Source organism: Anomaloglossus baeobatrachus, chromosome 8 (assembly GCF_048569485.1).
Source record: "Anomaloglossus baeobatrachus isolate aAnoBae1 chromosome 8, aAnoBae1.hap1, whole genome shotgun sequence".
NCBI classification, from domain to species: Eukaryota; Metazoa; Chordata; class Amphibia; order Anura; family Aromobatidae; genus Anomaloglossus; species Anomaloglossus baeobatrachus.
This window is the reverse complement of record NC_134360.1, coordinates 193,307,767-193,330,363: the sequence shown is the minus strand read 5'-3', so window position 1 is coordinate 193,330,363 and position 22,597 is coordinate 193,307,767. Positions and strand designations below refer to the sequence as shown.

The window sequence follows — 22,597 nt, the reverse complement described above, 5'->3', positions numbered from 1 at the left end:
CTTGCTTTTATTAAAGGGACTTTGTCAGCACAGAATGACTGTTCAAACCAAGTACAGGCACTCGGTGCATCATGGTGGGGGCCAAACAGTTCAATGCACCTTCCACGTATTTGTTTTCCATCTACTTCTGCCTCTTCCATGATTGTCAGTTCTGGCTTTAAGGAATAAAGGGGAGGGTAGTGATAGATGGAAAACAGAATGACTGTTTAAATCAAGCACAGGCACTCGGTGCATCATGGTGGGGGCCAAACAGTTCAATGCACCTTCCACGTATTAGTTTTCCATCTACTTCCACCTCTTCCATGATTGTCAGTTCTGGCTCTAAGGAATAAAGAGGAGGGCAGTGATAGATGGAAAACAGAATGACTGTTCAAAACAAGCACAGGTGCTCGGTGCACCGTGGAGTGGCCAAACAGTTCAGTGCACCTTCCCACATACTATATATTGTGAGAAAAAAATAAATTAATATATATATATATATATATATATATATATATATATATACACACACACATACAGTTTATAGGTCACAATCATTTTTGACAGGCTTTCCTTATTGACATCCTCTCTGATATATCAATACTGTAATATGGTGTTGTTTCACTGTCCACTTACGGTAGTTGTTTCTCTTTGCCCCTCTAGGTCTTTTCTACACCCCACGGGCTAGAAGTTCACGTCCGGAGGTCTCATAGTGGCACCAGACCCTTTGCCTGTGAAATATGTGGGAAAACTTTTGGCCATGCTGTCAGTTTGGAGCAACATAAGGCTGTTCACTCCCAGGTACGATGTCTAAAAATATTTTAATGAAAACATATTGTTTCCCATTTATGAAGTCTTAAGCGCTCAATGAATGAATGATATGTTAGAAGATGAATTTTGACGGAATTGTCCACTCCTTGCCTTTGACTAATATAATTTTATTGTCTGACAATATGCATATTTGTATTGATGGACTTTAAGGGTTGGATCCTGAAGAAGAGGCCACATTGCCTCGAAACGCGTAGATTAATAAACCTATTAAATGTTATTTGACTCGTTGTTTGGTTACGTTGGCAGTGCAGGGGAACCACTTTCTATTTTGTTGTATTATTGATGGACTTAGTCTCTCTATTTTCTGCAGGAAAGAAGTTTTGACTGTAAAATTTGTGGTAAAAGCTTTAAGAGATCATCTACGCTCTCCACACACTTACTTATCCACTCGGACACGAGGCCGTACCCATGCCAGTATTGCGGCAAGAGATTCCACCAGAAGTCCGATATGAAGAAGCACACCTTCATACACACAGGTGAGTGCAGCATCATTAATGTGTTTTCGCCTACACCATGGAACTAAAACTCGGCGTATTTTGGAGCACAATATTGTATAAGGTTTTACACCTAGTTATGTGTTTTAGACACTTGACTAATTCAATAAAGTCCAAGGGTTAGGGAAAAGGGGAATGGCTTAAAACGCGTTGTGGGCAAAATTGCTCCAAAATGTAAGCCGACCAATAAGTTGTGTAGAGTTAGACATAGAAGGCTAAAGAGGCATTACATTTACAATCCGGCATGACTTGCCGTCTCAATATTGTGAATAGGGTTAGTTATTCTGCCTGCCATTCTACAAATCAGAACGATTTGTAAAGAATTGTATATAGCTTTTCAATTACACAGAGGCAAAGGAACATTTTCACGTCTTTGGCCATAAAGTGGTGCATTGCCGCCACCTATGGCACCCAAGAATATGCCCCAATTACCTGCTCCCCCCAGCTAGACCCCTAATTTATGGCTGTAGAATCTTTACGTGTATTATTTATTCAACAAGATGTAAGATCACAACCCCCACATTTACCTAAACCAGGACTCCGAGAATTTGGAAATTAAATGGTAATGAGAGGATTGGAGAATGGCCGCGGTTATTATAGTTATATCCGTTCTCTGAACATTTACAGAAACCTACTGTAGGGCCGTACAGTTTATATTATGTATATGATCTCATTATATTGATGGTATTATATAAATACACATTAATATCTGATTCCACCTTCTGTCCCTGGTATACTTGTATACTGACTGATCTCTGTCCCGTTTCTGTATCCGCTGATTATATGTTATCACTGAGCTTTGTCATTTCTCTCCATGATTTGAGCCATCTCGTCCGTCATCGCAGAACTAACACGAGTCCCATGAACAATAGCTGTGGAGAGATTTTTCTTCAATACCAGCATCTGTTTAATAAATGAATCCTGGCCGAGCAATCAGTGTCGCTTTAGTATGATCTGCCCTGTGTTTGCACAGAAGGACTTTTCTATAGGCTCCTCTTCAGCCCATTGTACACGTAGCCATGAATATAAAGGCAACTGGAAATGACAGGTGATCGGGGATGACAATGGCAGCAGCCCTCCCCAAAGATAAATGCCTCATGTTATACTTCTTCATGTTGTGTTCTTATGTGGCACTACAGGGGTTAAAGCAACATAAGCAATTAATCATTATTATATAGCCCAGGTAGTGTACATTATTGATTTTGTTCCTGAAGGAGTTATACAGCCCCGAAACACGTAAAACGGTAAAATCAGATGTTTTAATCTCCATCGATCTTCAGTGATCTTCTTTTGGCAGCACAGGTTAACCCTTTTCTTCCATCCACTTCATCGCTATTAAATAGCCTTATAAGCGTTAAAGAGGTATTCCCATCTCCAAGATCCTATCCCAATATGCAGTAAGTGTAATAATAATATTACAAAATACCTTCAATTAGAAATGTAGTATAGTTCTCCTCATATAGCCATGTCACTTACCTCATGTGCAGGGCATTGCAGCTTAGGTATCAATGGTAACAGCCACAAGCAACTAACTAAGGGGCACTTTGCACACTACGACATCGCAGCTGCGATGTCGGTGGGGTCAAATGGAAAGTGACGCACTTCCGGCGTCACAGTCGATATCGTAGTGTGTAAATCCTTTTTGATATGATTTTCAAGCGCAAAAACGTCCAAATCGTATCATCGGTGTAACGTCGGTCATTTGCATAATTTAGGAAGGACCGATGTTACGATGTTGTTCCTCGTTCCTGCGGCAGCACACATCGCTGTGTGTGAAGCCGCAGGAGCGAGGAACATCACCTTACCTGCGTCCTGCGGCTCACGCCGGCTATGCAGAAGGAATGATGTGGGCGGGATGTTTACGTCCCGCTAATATCCGCCCCTCCGCTTCTATTGGCCGCCTGCCGTGTGATGTCGCTATGACGCCGCACGACCCGCCCCCTTAATAAGGAGGTGGGTCGCCAGCCAGAGCGACGTCGCACAGCAGGTGAGTGCATGTGAAGCTGGCGTAGCCATAATGTTCGCTACGGCAGCTATCACCATGATATCACACCTGCGACGGGGGTGGGGACTATCGCGCTCAGCATCGCAAGCATCGGCTTGCGATGTCGTAGTGTGCAAAGTGCCCTTAACTGTCACTACCTACTTAAGCTGCAATGCCCTGCACATGAGGTAAGAGACATAGCTAAACAGGAGAACTATACTACACTTCTAAATGGACGCATTTGATATTATTTTTAGTACACCTAGTACATATTGGGATATGATCTTGGAGATGGTAATACCCCTTTAAGTACTGTTGCCTAGTGTGAATATTAGTCTTACAAAAGTAACATCTTAAAGAGAATCCGTCAGCTCAAAATGACTGTTCAAACTAAGCACAAGCGTTCATTGCGCCCTTACCTGGCCGTGTTTTCCATCTATCTCTGCCCTCCCCTTTATTCCTTAAAGCCAGAACTGACCATCATGGAAGAGGAGGAAGTAGAAGGAAAACATGTATGTGGAAGGTGCATTGAACTGTTTGGCCCCCACCATGATGCACCGAGTGCCTGTGCTTGGTTTGAACAGTCATTCTGTGCTGACAGAGTCCCGTTAATAGAAGCAAGAAATCAGAGAATTTGAGTTCAAGCAGGCTTAGATATGGCTGGGCTACTCTTTATCTGTTACATCAGCGTACCAGTATCCTGTGGTCTTAACATGATCACATCTGATATCAACACTGCTTCAGTTGTCACATATTTATTTATTTATTTTTTTTTTACATGTCGCAAAGACATAGAGCCAGATTGGAAAACACAATGTGCAGAGTTTTTGGATCCAGCTCCTTGAAATAAATCTGTGAATTTTCACTTTTTATATGATGCATGCCAATTTCAGATCGTGCTGGCTCCCCTCTCTCCTTGAAAGGTCTGGTGATTGGGAACAATCCCATAGAAAACTATGAAATAAGTCCCCACATTAGTTTCCCCCCTGTGGTTTTGTAGCATGATGGACGTAGGGAAATAAAAAGTCAAACTGAGTATTCCACCCTTTTTTTCCTCACACGTCATAATAAATTGTTGAGTCACACTAATGAGAAAAAAATAAACAATGGTGAGGACAAAATCCAATATGTTACTTTTATTATCAACTTCAACAATTTATTAATAATAACAAATAACAAAAATGGAATGGAACATTTTTTATGAATGGAACTCCCATTGTTATAGCAGTGTAGGATCACAGTGTTTCTTGTAGTGTCCGGTCTACGGTATATGACCTGAATCCAGGTGCCAATGGTAGTAACAAGTAGAGAGGAGCGAACCTGAGGTTCGGTTTTCAAACCGAACCCCAACTTTAAAAAAAAATATGCTTTACATGCGAACTTAACTTGCGCGAACAACGCGGTGCTCAGCCCTGTGTGTGCCGCATGCAGTGTTTGAATGGCGCACACTGGGGGGTAACAACAGCGTTAACAGATGTAGTGTGTTACAAAAAAACAAAACCCGGCCACCCTTCCCTGGAAGTGATCTGCTTATGCCTGGCTGTATGTGGACGAAGACTCAAACTGCCAATCAGAGATTCCGAACCTCCTCGGGCCAAATTTGGACCAGTGGTGGTTCGGTTTGTTTGCTTTTAGTGAACCGAACCTCCAAAGGTTCGGTCATTTTTAGTAACAAGAGTCTTAGTTTGGTGTTAAGTAGTTCCCCTCCTGGTGGCAAGTTTCATTAATGCTTCGACAACCCTCACATCAATGGTACAGAAATGTATATATAGCTACCATCGGCAAGAAAGGGGTCCAAAAGGTACATGAGGTTATTGAGTACACCCCTGTATCTGTATAACACATGAACCATATGCCTTAAATATCTGATCGATGAAGGTCCCATCTCTGGGTCCTACACCTATCTTGAGACCAGGGCCTTGTCCTAATCTTCCGGTAATGGAGAGGTGGCCACTTATGCCACAGGAGGTCCAAAAATTGGAGCGCTTGCTTGATAGTTTTTGGATCTCGTCTATAAGTGAATGGAGAGCGCCATGCATGTGCTGACACCTTTATTCCTGTTAGGTCCCTTTCTTGATACAGGTGTGGGCCAAGAGATGTGACCTGAATCAATCAGACATTTGTGATATCCCATTAATATGTATATCAGCTACTGGTAATGTACCACACTGGTAAATTTAAGCAAAAGCAGCAAGGACGGGGTACAAAGTATTAAAAATTAACCTTTAATAATTCCTATTAAAAAGGGGAGAAGGTATACCCTTCCTCCACAACTGTTATCTATAAAACCAAAACACACAATTCCCCTTCAGCATGAATAGGGGTTCTCAACAGGCCCAGGACAGCACCTGTACAGATAACAAGGGCAGATAAACTGACCCGTGTCCCAGTATCCCATTAATATGCCATAAATGTCAGAGATTGAGGATATACCTTTGTTATTTGGACAAAGTTTCATCACTCTCTTGACACATGAAAGACGAAGTCTGACATTTTGTATTGTTGACCATTTCTAAAGTATTCATGCTACCAAGCATACATTTTTTGCAAATCACTTAGTTTCATATCTTCTCTTTTATTACATTGTAGGGGAAAAGCCTCATAAGTGTCAAGTTTGTGGCAAAGCATTCAGTCAGAGCTCGAATCTCATCACTCACAGTCGGAAACATACTGGCTTCAAGCCATTTGGCTGTGACCTTTGTGGCAAGGGCTTTCAAAGGAAGGTGGATCTGAGAAGACATCGTGAAACACAGCATGGACTTAAATGATCAAGAAATGAAAATGTCTTTTGTTCCATAAAGAAAACCTTAATCCTCTCAGAACACTAGGTGAACATCAACCTTCAGATCTGTAATGTTGAGTCATTGACCACCAATGAAGGTGCAATGTGGGGAAAAATTATCTCACCTTAGAGTCAGTCTTCCACGAACAAGGTCTCCAACAAGTACTAAGGTCAAGAGTATGGTATGGTATACAGTGATTCGTATTGACGTTATTGTGGATGGATACAGAGGAGTAGAATGGACTTCAGAATCCTAAAAGGACACCTTACAGCAAACGGGGGTTACAACATCTACACCCCTACTAAATAAAAGGAAAAGTATTTTGTCTGTTTATTTTTGTAAGCTAAAATATACCAAGATTTTTTTGTAGTTGGTCCCGGAGAACTGAAGTATTCCTTCATGAAGAACACTGACAGTTTATGTATTACGAGAATTTTTTAGTTTTCTACTAGTTTGTGTTTGGTGCCCACTGGTTTACTCTTGATGAAAAAAAGGAAATGTAATGTCCAATCCTTTAATCTGGATCTAGTATTCAGGCCAATAAGAAAACAGGATCACAAAATGTATTCTCCTTATATTAATTTAGTCTCCAAGGATGTTAATACACTGTTTATCTTCCAGTTATAAGGGAGACTCCTTTCGGAATGTGAACCTAAGGAGTTTCTCCACTGGCCTAATTATCCCCAGCTCTGATAACCGCACAGACATTACAGCGGGGCACCAAGCATTCTTTAATCTATGAGAAAGGAGATTACAAAACTTCATTGAGTCTCGACAAGGGATTCCAATTCTCTACCCGATTTATTGATCCTGATAACAGAAATATCGTGAGCCCCAAAAAAGGGACTGATTTCTAGGTAGTCTCCGGAAGTGCCTCTGATTACTGATTCCTAGAGGCAAATTATTTGCTTTTCCGTCCTATGGTCTTCCTTCCTCATTTAATCTTTTCCAATTTCCAAGCACTGTCCAAACTAGAAGGGCATCGGTCAGCAGGTTTTTGCTATGTAATCTAAAGATAGTATGCTATAGGGCTTAACACACAGATTTCAGCCATGCCTCTCTTATCACACTGTGTGCTCTTGCTTCCCTGCAAAGTTTGTTTTAGCTTCAGGAGATTATCATTGCTGGACAAGGTCAGCTAGTCCGACACGCCCCCTGCTATGATTGGAAATTCACTGTCTATAGACATTGTATATAGAGAGTCTGTTATGGGAAGGGGAAGCTTTCTCAGCTCTGCTGAATTAGCAAGTCAATAGCTCTGATTGTGTCAGAACAGCTGCATCCAGTAAACTAAGTGATACATCGTTGGATTCAGGGTCTCTTTTCCTACATTAAGCTGCTCTAAGATAATATAGTAAAAATCTACTGACAGATTCCCTTTAAGGGATGCAGACCAATATGATGATATAGGCTGGGATGCAGTGTTTTACATTCACAATAAAGTAGAACATTTATATACATTTCTTTGGGACATAATCTTGACAGTGAATCAGACTGGTTTCTATACTCTTTGATTTAATTATTAAAGATGTTTGCCTTAAACAGAAAATATTTCTATGTATCTCACTGTTAAAGCTGTTCCCAGCAAATCTGTCTGTAAATATATGATGGCCGCTGGTCATTCTGGAGTGTTATTTGTTTAATAATGCCTATTTATTGCGAAAATATGTTTTAAATTAATAAAAAATTAATTTCTGAAATTGTGCTCATGAGTTTTATTTACATCTATCACATAGAAGTCAGAGAAGAGAACATGAATAAATGAAACCACTGAATATTCGAAAATTATTTACCGTATATACTCAAGTATAAGCCGACCTGAGTATAAGCTGAGGCCCATAATTTTACCATAAAAAACTGTGAAACCTTATTGACTCAAGTATAAGCCCTGGGTGGGAAATGCAGCAGCTACGGGTAAATTCCCAAAATAAAAATAGATATTAATAAAATGTAATATGCCCCATCCTTGTTTCCTTTAGTAATGTGCCCATCCTTGTGCCCTATAGTAATGTGCCCCATCCTTGTCTCCTGTAGTAATGTGCTCATCCTTGTGCCCCATCCTTGTGCCCTGTAGTAATGTGCCCCATCCTTGTCTCCTGCAGTAATGTGCCCATCCTTGTCTCCTGTAGTAATGTGCTCATCCTTGTGTCCCATCCTTGTACCCTGTAGTAATGTGCCCATCCTTTAGTAATGTCCTCATACTGGTCCCCTTCTTGTCCCCTATTATGCCGTTGTTCACACACACACACAAACTCTTCTCATCCGTCCTCTGTTTCCTCAGTTTCTTGCGGACCACAGGCACATAGACCCCCTCAATGATCTCGGCCGCTGCAGGGGGCCGCCATTGCTATCAGCGCTTTACTTCAATTGAATGATTTGTGGCGCCGCAAATCATAAAACTGAAGTGAAGTGCTGACAGCAGCAGTAGCCCCATGCACTGGCCAAGATCATCGAGGGTCTATGTGCCTGCTGTCTACAAGAAGTAGGTAAGCGGACACTGAGGGAATGGAGGAAATGTGCGAAAAAATGTTAGTGGCACCCTCACTCGAGTATAAGCCGAAGGGGACTTTTTCAGCATAAAAAATGTACTGAAAAAGTTGGCTTAGTATATATGATATATCTATTTATTTAATTATATAAATAATGATGGCTTGCACAGTTCACTTCGGGAGATTGGAAATATATGTGCACACATAATCACATGTAAAAATAATACCACCCATATAAATGTATCAAATTGTGTCCCATATCATATGTACACAATAGAATAACAAGTGCTAAAAGATTTGCAATAGTGACAGCAGAAGTATATTGTATATAACAGCATGCAAATATTTTAGATAAGTGTAGAAAAAATGCTGCAATGTAGGGATACTTAAAAAAAATTTAAAGTTTTAAAGAATTATTTTATTCATCATATGGTCACCCTTGAGTAAATGGCTATACCTAGAAGAATTATTTTATTCATCATATTTTCACCTTTGAGTAGATGGCTATACCTGTGTCCCATTGGTTGCTGTCAGATCTGAGCTGATGGCACTGCTTAACATCTCCCGATTCCTAACGTACGCAAGCATGCTGTGTCATTCATATGCTGCACTAAGTTTCCTTGGCCTGTGTCTATGGACCTCAACGTTGACCATTTTTTTGCTGCTTCTTAAAATGAGCTTGAACAGCACTTCTTGAAACCCCAGTCTGAATTGAAATCTTTGCCTGGTGCAGTATAACTACCTTGTTTCAAATTGCTGTGCTCAGCCTTACCATGTGTATGACGTGTGACATGAAACGGACTTCTAAAACTGCACCTTTGTGGAAGAGCATGGCTGTTTAATCCTCAATTACAGTTGTTTCTGTTAATGACTGTTTTAAATTTGCAAAATTTAGGGTGAAATTTGGGGCATAGGGTAAAAGTCCTTTGTAAGTTAATATTATCAATAGAGTAAACTTGTGTTCATGCCCATGATAGACAGACATTGAAAAGCTCTGATGACCACAATCCTTTTTTTTTTCAATTACAATTGCATTTTTCTGTTTAGTGAAGTGGTTTGCATTTACGAGGTCAGTAGTATATACAGATTATCTTCATCTATGCCTATACCACATCATGCAACATTCTCCCACTGTCCAATCCCTGTATATAGGTCAGCAGTCTCACCATTACCGAGCAGGGTTAGTTAACATGGGAGATATATTTTTCTTACTACAGCATGACACAACCATTGACTCAAAATTGAATCAGTATTTCATAGACATGGAGATGGGTTTCCAAAATGTGGATTTGTTTACCAGGTCTGCTCAATCACACTTGCCCATATATCTTGGTGCCCTATACACCCAGGCTGGTATGTCAAGAGCTAACTCCAAAAATCATTGTTTCTATACCATTTTCTATTTTAGCTTACAACTTTCCACTGTTCTATCTTAGAAAAAGCCAACAATGTGGTGACACCTCTGACATCCCCTTATTAAATTTGTAAAAAAAAAAAAAAAAAGACAAAGACATCTCAGAGGAGATCTTATTTAAGGCTGGACTTTAGAAAGACAGCTTTTAATGGTATCAGAAAGAGATTTGTAAATGTCCAATGGCTGGATGTCCTAAAGCAGTACTCCCCAACTCCAGTCCTCAAGGCCCACCAAAAGGGCATGTTTTCAGGATTTCCTTAGCAATGCTGAGGTGTTAGAATCATCACCTGTGTCCTAAAAACATGCACTGTTGGTGGGCCTTGAGGACTGGAGTTGGGGAACCCTGTCCCAAAGGACAGAAATGTATGGATGGGAGATTTTGCTAAATGATATTCTCACTGTACAGTCAGTAACAATCCCTACAAGAAGCTCGAAAGTAGACTGGAAGACAGTGGGAGCGCAAGACAAAGGGTCTTATCTGGGGGGGGGGGGTGAAAGGTTTTGGGGGGAGATGAGAGGCTCACTTGAGGTAGTTGTGTAATCCACAACTACTATCTGAGCATAGACACGGCTGCTGCAGCACCCCTGAAGTTGATGTAGAAGCTGGAGGGGAAGATGGGACAACACCGCACTGCAGTGTAGAAGTAATCCGGCCCAAGTTGTAAAATAGTGATTATGTATTTGTCAACGCGTTTCGGCAAACAATTTCACTTCTTCAGGACAAAAGTCACATGGGTCAGATTACTTCTACAAGGCAGCGCGGTGTTGCCCATCTCCTCCTTTAGCTTCTACAATCCCTAAAAGAAGGAAGAATTGGAAGGATTTAAAGAAACCATTAAGGATGAACACAGAACTTAAACACATACTAAAAAGGAAAAAGAAATCTATATGAAATGGAAAGAGGGGGGCATATCTAAAGAAGAATATAATGCTGTCTGCAGAGAATGTGTAGCGCCCCTGAACCCATCAGGGTGCTACAAGGTTCTGCATCCCCACAAGAATGCAGGGCCTACCCCCTTAGGGACCCAGAACCCCAGTGCCGGTAACACCAAAAACCCAGGTAATCCCAGTTTTCCCCAACAATCCCCCATACAATGGTACCCAGCTAGGGTGGGACCAATGGATGGCCACCTAGAGGTGGAGCAACTCCAGTCCACTAGTTGACCAGGTGGGAGGGGGCAGACTGTGGAGAGTAGTTGGGAAGACAGGACACAGAACGTGTGTGATGGCTGAAAGTGTCAGACCGCAGGAGTGTGGAGGTGTAAGCAAAGTGACATCCTGACTTGGGTTGATGGTGACCTAGTACCCAGGAGAAGTGGTTGCCGGTGGAGTACTCCCAGAACTACGCACCGATGGGGTACAGACCCTAGGACAGGAGAGAGCTTCAAGCCGACCTATTAACACCTGCACAGCAAGGGGACCATCAAGGACCTTGCTGACCCTAAAGAATCCAAAGACTCAGTAGCAAAGGGAGAACAGGGGACAGGACCAGAGACTCCAACCCCACAGGGTTCACACTACAGTCAGGCGAACAGAAGTTGACAAACCACAGAACAGGGAGGCCAAACTTTTGAATTCTTACTCTGCATCTGTGCTCTCTAAGAAAACAAATGTAAACTCAACTGATCTTCACTGTACTATCGAAGGAATAAAATAATCCAGGCCATCTATAAACAGAGAGATAGCAAGGGAATACTTAGCTAACATAAATTAATTTAAATTTCCTGGTACAGTTTAGTTACATTCTATAGTACTGAAAGAGATAACAGAGGAAATTGCAAAACCACTAGCCAGAATCTTTTAAAATTCCCGGAAAACAGGAGAAGTCCCAGAAGATTGGAAAAGGGCAAATGTTGTCCCTATCTTCAAAAAAGGGAAGAAGAAGGAGCCAGGAAATTACAGGCCAGTGAGCCTTACTTTTATACCAGGAAAGATCTTTGAACAAATTATTAAACATCATATATGTAAGTTCTTGGGTAAGAATACAGTACTTAACCAGAGCCAGCATGGGTTTGAAGCAAACAAGTCATGCCAGACTAATCTAATTTCCTCCTATGATGAAATCACTGACTGGGTAGATCACTAGAGAAGACAGAGAAAGGATTCAGAAGGATCTAGATAAGCTGGAACAATGGGCAGCGACTAATAGATTGGTATTTAATAGGGATAAATGCTAAATTCTACAACTGGGCGCAAGAAAAACAAGAATAACATTTACAGAATTGGAGGAATAGAACTAACCAACAGTAAGCGTTAATAAGACTTGGATATACTAATAGATCACAGACTGCACATGAGTCAACAGTGTGATTCAGCAGCAAAAAAGGCAAACACAGTTCTGAAATGGATTACGAAAAGAATAGAGTCTAGATCACGTGAAGTAATTATCCCCCTCTACTCCTCTTTGTCAGACCTCATCTGGAATATTGTGTCCAGTTATGGGCATCACATTTTAAAAAAAGACATTGAAAAACTGGAGCAAGTTTGGAGAACAGCTACCAGGATGGTGAGCGGACTGCAACTATGTCCTACGAGGATCGGTTAAAGGATCTGGGAATGATTAACTTCCAAAATAGAAGACTATATGGAGACTTAATAGCTGTCTACAAATATCTGATGGAATGTCACAGTGTAGAGGGTTCAGCTCTATTCTCATTTGCACATGGAAACACAAAAAGCAATGGAATTAAACTGAAAGGGAGAAGATTCAGATTAGATATTAGTGATCAATGAGTGGAACAGGCTGCCACGAGATATGGTGAGTTCTCCTTCAATGGAAGTCTTCAAACAGAGGCTTGAAAAACATCTGTCTGAGATGGATTAGTGAATCCTGCATTGAGTAAGGGGTTGGAAATGATGACCCTGGAGGCCTCTTCAAACTCTAACATTCTATGATTAATATCTATAAAAACATGTATGGTCAATACAAAGGACTGGCACATTACTTATTCCTTCCAAAGACCTAAGGATCAGGAGGCACTCAATATGGATGGAAGAAAGGAGAATCAAGCAGCTAAATAGGAAAGGGTTCTTTACAGTTAGAGCACTAATGACATATACCGTAACAGCTTTCAAAAAGGACTGGATGATTTCCTCAGCAAAAATGGCATTGGGGGTTATATATAATTTACTGACAAAGAATGTATAATGGTGAAGGAAGGTTGAACTTGATGGATCCAAGTCTTTTTTCCCCCTATATTACTATGTGTATATGTGCCTGTAGTCTGGTGAGTATCATAATATATTCATCTATGTCCAACTTCTTTGGGATCCTCCACCATTCTTTTCCATTTCTCAGTGATGTCACCGATCTTCAGATTAGCGGCTCACCCTATGCTCGATGCGTGAGCCAGTAGGATCTCTTTTACAATGTAAGTCTATGGCGCCTCGTTCTGACGCTCAATAGACTATATTGTAAAAGTCACTTCCAGGTCACACAGAGGACAGTGTGACATAGAGAGTCTGCAGAGCGGTAACATCACTAACAAGAGGAGCGGAACGGTGCTGGATTCTGGAAAAGATGGATGTAGGTGGGTATATTATTACACTCACACTACACTACGTGCACATACACACAGCTTTAATGGTCCCAAAATCTCCATGGGAGGCTTCTTTGACAATCAAGTTAAACGATTACCCACAAACCATGATTTATAATTGAAATGATATCACCACCCACAAACCATAATCTTCACAAGCAAAGGTGTCATTTTCCCACACACAAGAAACTCATACTACAGTATATATTCTGCATGATTAAAAGCACAACTCAAATTAACTTCCTCCCTTCCCCCCAAAAAAACAATAAAAAAAACAGAAGGAAACTTGTTTTCTAGGAAGGAAGTGAAAGATTCCAAGCCACTTTCTCAGTCACCTGAATGTCACAATGCATACGCATAAACCTGGCGTGGAGACAGACACGTGTTTAAGGGAAGTTGTGTGTTCACTATGAGAGTAGGCTCTGGCTACCAGTTCACAATTAGTGGTTAGGTCAGGGGACAGTTCTGTATTACAATCACCTGGTCTGCTTCCCAGCAAAGTCACCATGAAGTTTTCTTATTAGCGATGAATGAGCACTACCATGCTCAGGTGCTCAGTTCTCGTAACTAGTGATGAGCGGGAACTACCATGCTCAGGTGCTCCGTACTGGTAACTAGTGATGAGCGAGCACTACCATGCTCAGGTGCTCTGTACTCGTAACTAGTGATGAGCGAGCACTACCATGCTCAGGTGCTCAGTACTTGTAACTAGTGATGAGCGAGCACTACCATGCTCAGGTGCTCTGTACTCGTAACTAGTGATGAGCGAGCACTACCATGCTCAGGTGCTCAGTTCTCGTAACTAGTGATGAGCGGGAACTACCATGCTCAGGTGCTCAGTACTTGTAACTAGTGATGAGTGGGCACTACCATGCTCAGGTGCTCAGTAATCATAACTAGTGATGAGCGAGCACTACCATGCTCGGGTGCTCGGTACTGGTAACTAGTGATGAGCGAGCACTACCATGCTCGGGTGCTCGGTACTTGTAACTAGTGATGAGCGGGCACTACCATGCTCAGGTGCTCCGTACTTGTAACTAGTGATGAGCGGGAACTACCATGCTCGGGTGCTCGGTACTGGTAACTAGTGCTTAGTGAGCACTACCATGCTCAGGTGCTCAGTACTTGTAACTAGTGATGAGTGAGCAAGCACTACCATGCTCAGGTGCTCAGTACTTGTAACTAGTAATGAGTGGGCACTACCATGCTCAGGTGCTCTGTACTCGTAACTAGTGATGAGTGAGCACTACCATGCTCAGGTGCTCAGTAATCGTAACTAGTGATGAGCGAGCACTACCATGCTCAGGTGCTCAGTAATCATAACTAGTGATGAGTGAGCACTACCATGCTCAGGTGCTCAGTAATCATAACTAGTGATGAGCGAGCACTACCATGCTCGGGTGCTCGGTACTGGTAACTAGTGATGAGCGAGCACTACCATGCTCGGGTGCTCGGTACTCGTAACTAGTAAGGTGTGAGCACTGCCATGCTCAGGTGCTCAGTACTCGTATGGAGCAATTGGATGCTTGGATGGGCGCGACTTGAGTACTCAAGTATAATCGAAGTCAATGGGGAACTCGATCATTTTTCTGGAAGATCTTCTGGAAAAATGCTACCATTATACTCTGTACACGAGTCAAGCCCGTCCGAAAGTCTGAGTGCTTGTTATGAATACCGAGCGTGGTCATCACTATTTCTAATCTAATCAAAGAGAATCAAGCATCTGAACAAAGATTTCTAGATGCGCTGCACATTTGGCGGACTGCACATGATCGGACGTTCAGGAGACAGCTCACATATACGTCTTCTGAACTTTCGGTCATGCGCAGTGAGCCTAATAAAGCCAAATATTCAGCATGCACCCATAGCCTAAACCGGTTTTCCGGCATTGAGTTCAATAAATTCACCTGAGGTCACAGCTGGGGTACCGTGGGAACCAACATCTGTGAGGTCAGGTGAACTCACTGACATCACCACTCTCACTGCTGCGGCTCCGTCAGTGTGTCCTGCAGGCCATAATGGTCAGTCACGTTTTCTAATATGACCGCACACTGCAACCTCAGGATGTAGCAGAGTTGGCATCATTGTGAGAGGTCGTGGTGTGAATTACATCAGACCTGCGTGTGTTTTGGGGGTTAATAAATTTGAGAAATAGGGTGTTTTTTTTAAAAAATAAAGGATTTTTCTCTGTGTTTTGTGTTTATTTCTTTTTACTTACACGATTAATAATCTCCCCATCACTAATCGAGGACTTTGTGGCAGCTGTGATTTTTAGATACATCACAGCTGTCATTAACACCTTATATTACCCCGATTGCTACCATGCCAGGGCAATCGGGATGAGTCGGGTAAGCACCAGGATTGGCGAATCTAATGGGTGCACCAATTCTGGAGTGGCTGCAGACTGCTGTTTTTAGGCTGGGGAGGGCCCAATAACCATGGGCCTCCCCAGCCTGAGAATACCAGACCCCAGTTGTCTGCTTTATCTTGGCTGGGTATCAAAATTTGGGGGAACAAATGCTGTTTTTTTAAAATTAGTTATTTAAATAAGTTTTTAGAAATCAACATGGGGTCCCTCATATTTTGATACACAGCTGGGGTTTGCACCCTTCAGCTGTCTACTTTATCTGAGCTGGGTATCAGGGTATCAAAATACGGGGGACACCATACCATTTTTTACCAATTATTTATGTATTTTTACATTCCACATTGGGGACTCAGACAGCTAGTGTGAGGGCAACCAATCACAGACGCCTGCACAGATTGTTGGGTTGCAGTCTGACTGCAACCAATTACAGACGCTGTCACAAAGGGTGGGTGGGGGAAGCAGTGAATATTCATAGTATTTAAAGAGCGGACCTGGAAACAGTGCGACAGCTATGCGGAAACTCAGTAAGTATAATTGTCCTGCTTTTTGCTTCTTTTTCCAGCCCCCTTGTAATTTTATAGCAGTTCGGGTCCCTATAGACTTATATGTGGTTTGGGTTCTGGGCTCAAGTTCAAGGTAAAGTCAGGTAACAAAAAAGATTTTTTTTAAATTTATTTATTTATTTTTTATATTTGGCCGGACCTACCAAATTTGAACATCTGCAGGTTCACCCATTTCTACCTGTGAGCAGTATTGTTACCTAAGTTTTTGTACAGGATCACCATTATCAGCTTTTTTTCCCCCCAACTTTTAGGGTACCGTCTCACTAAACGACGTACCAACGATTCCGACCACGATATAACCTGGTCAGGATCGCTGGTGCGTCGATACATGGTCGCTGGTGAGCTGTCAAACAGTCAGATCTCACCAGCCACCAGCCACCAGCGACTCTGCGCTTGATGACCAGGGTAAATATCGGGTAACTAATCAAAGCACTTTGCTTGGTTACCCGATATTTACCTTGGTTACCAGCGTACACCGCTTAGCACTGGCTCCCTGCACACGTAGCCAGGGGAAATAACGGGTAACTAAGCAAAGTGCTTTGCTTAATAACCCCTTGTGTACCCCAGCTACGTATACAGGGAGCTAGTGCTAAGCGGTGTACGCTGGTAACCAAGGTAAATATCGGGTAACCAAGCAAAGCGCTTTGCTTAGTTACCCAATATTTACCCTGGCTACGTGTGCAGGGAACTAGCCCTAAGCGGTGTACCCTGGTAACCAGGGTAAATATCGGGTAACCAAGCAAAACGCTTTGCTTAGTTACTCGATATTTACCATGGCTACCAGTGTACGCTGCTTACACAGAGTCGGTGCTCGTTGGTCTCCCGCCATCAAACACGCCGATGTGTGCTGCACAGCGGGAGACCAACGAGGAAAAAAGGAACCAGAATAGTGTGTAACGATCAGCGATTTCACAGCAGGGGCCAGGTCGCTGCTTAGTGTCACACACAGCGAGATCGCTAATGAGGTCACTGGTGCATCACAAAACCTGTGACTCAGCAGTGATCTCGCTATGTGAGAAGTACCTCTTACTCTTAAGGAACCTGTCCGGTGATTCACACTGCCCAAGCCACAGGCAGCATGAATCACAGCACCTCTGAAGCCAAGTATATTATTCTCTGAAACGTTCCAGCTTTCTGTGAAAATATACTTTGAAGATCCGTCCCCTGCGGGCTCTTCCCAGCCTTGTTTGGCGGGTCTCTTCCTCGCATGTACATAAAGAGAGACCTGTCAATCACCTACAACTGTGCTGCAAAGAGCCGGACGGGGACGGATCTGGCCTAGTCTAGTCTCCGGTCTGGCTCTGATTCCTGCTGTCCGCCATTTGAATTTGACATGAATCACTCATCCCTTTAAATTGAAGAATACTGGTCAGTTATAGCTTTTATTGCAAGGTGGTATTATACACCTATTATCTACCTTTATGTTCGTTATTTTATTATTTACAATGTTTACAGCTGAAATTGGCTTTTAAGTCTGGGTAAAGGAAGTTATCATCAGAAAATGAACTATTGTTTAAATCAAGCTTTTGTGTCAAATGTATTTTTTTCTTTTATTTTTGGCAAGGTTTTATTTTTTTTCTCATATCACAATCTGAATTAAAGGGAATTAAGTTTTGCTATTTAATCTAAGAGCAGCATATTTAGGAACAGAGTACCTTATCTAGAAATGTGTCACTTGCTCAGGAGTTTGCTGTAGTTTCAATACAATTAGTGTTTTTTTTTTTTCCAGCAGGAGATTACCACTGCACCACTGTTTAATCTGTGTAACCCACCCACAACACTGGCAGCTTGATCACAAAGCAAGTGTGGGCGGAGTTATACATAGCTCAGCATTCATACCACTTCTACATCTACAGCAGAGAAAACTGGGATTTTATCAAAACTGCACAGTCTAAATGATAAATTGCCAGAATCAGGGGTTATGCCCCTACATTATGCTGCTCTCAGATTTTTAGGGGAAACATAGGGACAAATTCCCTTTAAGAATAAAATATAGACATCTTGTATGTTTTAAAACTGGGGCATTTTTAGATTCTAACTTTCTGTTGTTGTTTTTTTTAGGAAACAATACATGTACATTATCCATAATGGTTATTTCTATGTTGTATTGAAGCATCTAATGAGCGTGTGCAAAGATCATTATGAAGGGAGGGGGAGTAGGGTCAGCTGTGACATCACCTATCTTGATTGGTTGATCCTGTGATATCAGCTGTGTATAGAGTAATCCTGCCTCTGCTGATAAGGAGCCTGATGAAAACTCTTCCTGAAAGGTCAGAAAGTAAGAATCTAATAAAGCCAATTGATCAGTGTAATAGTTGTAAGATTACTCATTTTGCATTTCAATAAAGATCATAGTAGGAAATAAAAAGATTACCAACTTTTTTAAACAATTCATATATCCCAAAAACAGGATTTAAACAACAGTTAATTTTTTGATAATCACTTCATTGTAATTATTTGATTGATGATACTTTTTTCAAGCTTGAATTGTCCAATACAAAGAGCGAAGAATAGATTGATGGTACACAGGAGGACTTGTGAATTGTGATACCAGCTAATGAGAGTCTGACATAGAGGAAGATATTATCCATCCTCCGTATTGTGTTACTGAATGATGTGGAGCGAGCATGCCTGCCAAATGTTTCCACAGAGGTCACAACAGACCCTCTTTTCATTCTGTTGGGTAGGGCAGACATCTTTGACAGGTGTAATCTTGCTTTTCTTGGTCACTGTATGAGCAGGTATGCAAGCTGCTGTGCCTATGTATTATGCCAACAGGTGGGATTCCCTGACCCAAGGGGGTTTTATCAAAATGTCATTATCAGAGATATATGTATTTACAAATAATTAGATCCCAAACAATGGATTAAATTCAAAATTCACAATTTTCCAAGAAAGACTAATTTCCAAATTAGATCAGGTGTAAAACACCTAGAAAGGTATCTGCACCATAGAAAACTGGCTTTAGACAATTAGCACTAGAAGTCCCAGAAATTTCGAGCTCCCCCCTGAAGTCCCGAAAGAGGGTCAAATGACACTATACAATAATCTGAATAGAACTAACTAGAAACTAAATGGCTAAACTCAATGGAAAACAACAACCTCCTGTGGTGCGACAGTAATGGCCTTAATTACAGAACAAAAGACTGTGATGATAGGATGTTAGCTAAAATCCTTCAGGTCATTCGACCCGTCTCTGGGTTCCAAAGGTAGAAATGTTAAATGACCCCTCTCTGGGACTTCTAGTGTTAGAAAAACTTCCCGATTGCTGGGAATGTAACGAATGCCATCCCCACTGATCCCGAGAACAGCAGTTTGCTGACTACTGCGCTCAACTAGGCTGCTTTACACACAACTATATCGTTGGCGATGTGACACGCCCAGATCATAGTTACGATTTGCCGAGATCGCTCATAGGTCGTTTTGTAGCGGTCACACGTACACATCTCACAAACGACGCTACATCGTTCAGCGATATATTGTTTGACCAAGGCGGTCGTGTGGATGTTGTTCGTCGTTGGCAGGGTGTCCAACGTACCAATATGTCTGCTGCGTTCCAAACAATGAACAATATTTTGAAACTGAACGACGTGTCAACAATCAACGATTTTCACCCTATTTGCGATCGTTTGGAGTCGCTCGTAGGTGTCACATGCAACGACGTTGCTAACAATGACGGAAGTGCGTCACGAAAACCGTGACCGCGACGACATATCGTCAGATAAATCGTAGCGTGTAAAGTGGCCTTTAGGGTTAACGGAGCCGGACTGCACATGAGCCACTACTCCATTCCCTATGGGCTGAGTTCTCTGGATCAGTTGGGGTGCCAGCGATCCAGAAGATATCCCCTATTCCATTGATAAGGTAAAACTACCAAAATTTTGAATATTTTTTTACGAAAAGATGTGTTAGTCACGGGATGTTGGCTGTTTTTTACTGCTTATTACAGTTTGTGTAGCTACTGTCATTCATGGTGGAAGTATCCAAAAATGTTGATACAGATTTTATTTCTCTGTGCACTTTTCGAGAAAAAAACACCTGGTAGGATTTCAAGACGTGGATTCTCAAATCGGTTTATTCACACGGGGCAGAGTTTTTGCAGAATTTTCAATTGTCCTATTTATTTGAATTAGGCTTACAGAAATCCATCTCTTTGTTTCCAAAACAATATCATTCAGATGAATTGAAAGAATCCTGAATCACATAAATTTACTGAACAAATCTGCCATGCATAAATTATGTAACAGAATTGTAACTGATTGTTTTGTATAGTGGCTGCAAAAAAGGCGATCATTCGAGGTCAACCTTTAAGGCTGGTTCACACTTCCGAGCACGAACCACAATATCCGGACTGATTGCGAACCTCCAGATTCAAACTAAATAGCCTCATATATGGCTAAGTGTGCATGTGTACTCGATGTGGAGTAGGGAGTAAGCAGATGAACTGTAAAGTTCGGAATCCGTACTGCACATCTAGTGTAGTGTCCGTGCAGAGACCCCGAACAGGGACTTCTCACGGAAGTCCGTGTTAATGATCGGGTTCGGCTGCCCGGATAAAAATAAATAAAATATAAATGAAAAAGGAAGCAAAATGGCGATTAAAGGAGGACAATTATACTTACCAAGTTTCCGCGCAGCTGTCACACTGCTTCCGGTTCCAATCATGAAACCTTATGAATATTCACTGCTTCCCCTGCCACCCTCTGTGACAGTGTCTATGATTGGTTGCAGTCAGAATGCACCCCCACCCTCTGTGCTGGTGTCTGGGATTGTGCTTTATCTTGGTTGTGTGTCAAAATAAGTGGGACCCCAGCTGCTTTTTTGACACCCTGTCAAATTAAAGCAAACAGCTGGGGGCTGATATTCTCAGGCTAGGGAGGCCCATGGTTATTTGGCCCTCCACAGCCTAAAAATAGCAGCCTGCAGCAATCCCTGAATTGGCACATCCATAAGATGTGCCCATCCTAGTGCTTACGATTGCCCTGGAGCAATGGCAATTGGGGTAATATAAGGGTTAATAACAGCTATGATTTGTCAAAAAATCCCAGCTGCAATGAAGTCCTGGATTAGTAATGGGGAGGTTACTAATTGTGTAAGTAAAAATAAATAAAACACAAAACACTGAGAAAAATCCTTTATTTTATTTTTAAAACCTCCTCTCTCCAATTCATTAACCTCCAAAACACACCTGTAGGGCTGACGTAATCCACAACATGACCTCCCATGACAATCCTGGCTTTGCTACATCCTGAGGTCGCAGTGCGTGGGTCACATTAGAAAACGTGACTGATCACTGTGTCCTGTGGGACACACTGACGGAGTCGCAGCTGTGAGAGTGGTGACATCAGTGAGTTCACCTGAGGTCATAGCTGTCGGTTCCCATCTATAAGATGCACCAATCCTGGCGCTTAACCGGCTCATCCCGATTTGTCAAAAAATCACAGCTGCCACAAAGCCCTGGATTAGCAATGGGTAGGGGGTCTATGAGGCTTATATAGGGAGCTGTTACGGTTGCTGCAAGCACTGGAGACTATGTCCAGATTTCTTGCTACTGCACATGTGCGAGCGCTGGAGACTAAGTCCAGATTTCTTGCTACTGCACATGTGCGAGCGCTGGAGACTAAGTCCAGATTTCTTGCTACTGCACATGTGCGAGCGCTGGAGACTAAGTCCAGATTTCTTGCTACTGCACATGTGCGAGCGCCGGATACTAAGTCCTATCTTGGAGCAATTGCACATGTGCGGGTGACATCATCGCTGACACGAGGTCACATGTCTCTGACACCTTCTATGCCGATTGGTCGCTGGTCATGTGCTTGTGACGCCTTGCTCGGTGATAGGCCAGCATGACGTCACTCCTGTCGTTCTGGCAGCGGATTGGCTCTGGTGTCCTCCATCTTGGATGAGGCACAGAGTCTATATAAGACCCTGACACACGCCGCATGGTGCTCAGTCCTCTTGGTTCATGCATGAGAGTAGACGCTCTGTGCACGTTCCTCTAGGCATCTCTCTGTCTATGCTAGGTGAGCGCTACCGGCAGGGTAGCGTTCTTATACCTTACAGCTTCGGCTGCTGTCCGTATCCTTACCTCTTAGGGGAGCGGACATAGGCAGGTGCCTGAGGCACATGGTCTGGCTGGGCCTTGTGATTCGA

The 22,597-nt window shown here is 42.3% G+C and overlaps 1 protein-coding gene across 2 annotated transcripts in view; it reads left to right on the top strand.

The window, feature by feature from the left end:
* Positions 1-7,728, top strand: part of GFI1 (growth factor independent 1 transcriptional repressor) — a 39,692-nt gene extending 31,964 nt beyond the window's left edge. For both annotated transcript variants that reach the window (XM_075321033.1, XM_075321035.1), the window contains 3 exons: positions 643-780; positions 1,121-1,286; positions 5,878-7,728. In XM_075321033.1, the coding sequence (XP_075177148.1) occupies positions 643-780; positions 1,121-1,286; positions 5,878-6,056 (483 nt within the window). In that variant the 3' untranslated portion in view covers positions 6,057-7,728. The remainder of the gene's footprint in view (positions 1-642; positions 781-1,120; positions 1,287-5,877) is intronic.
* Positions 7,729-22,597: the final 14,869 nt, after the last annotated feature.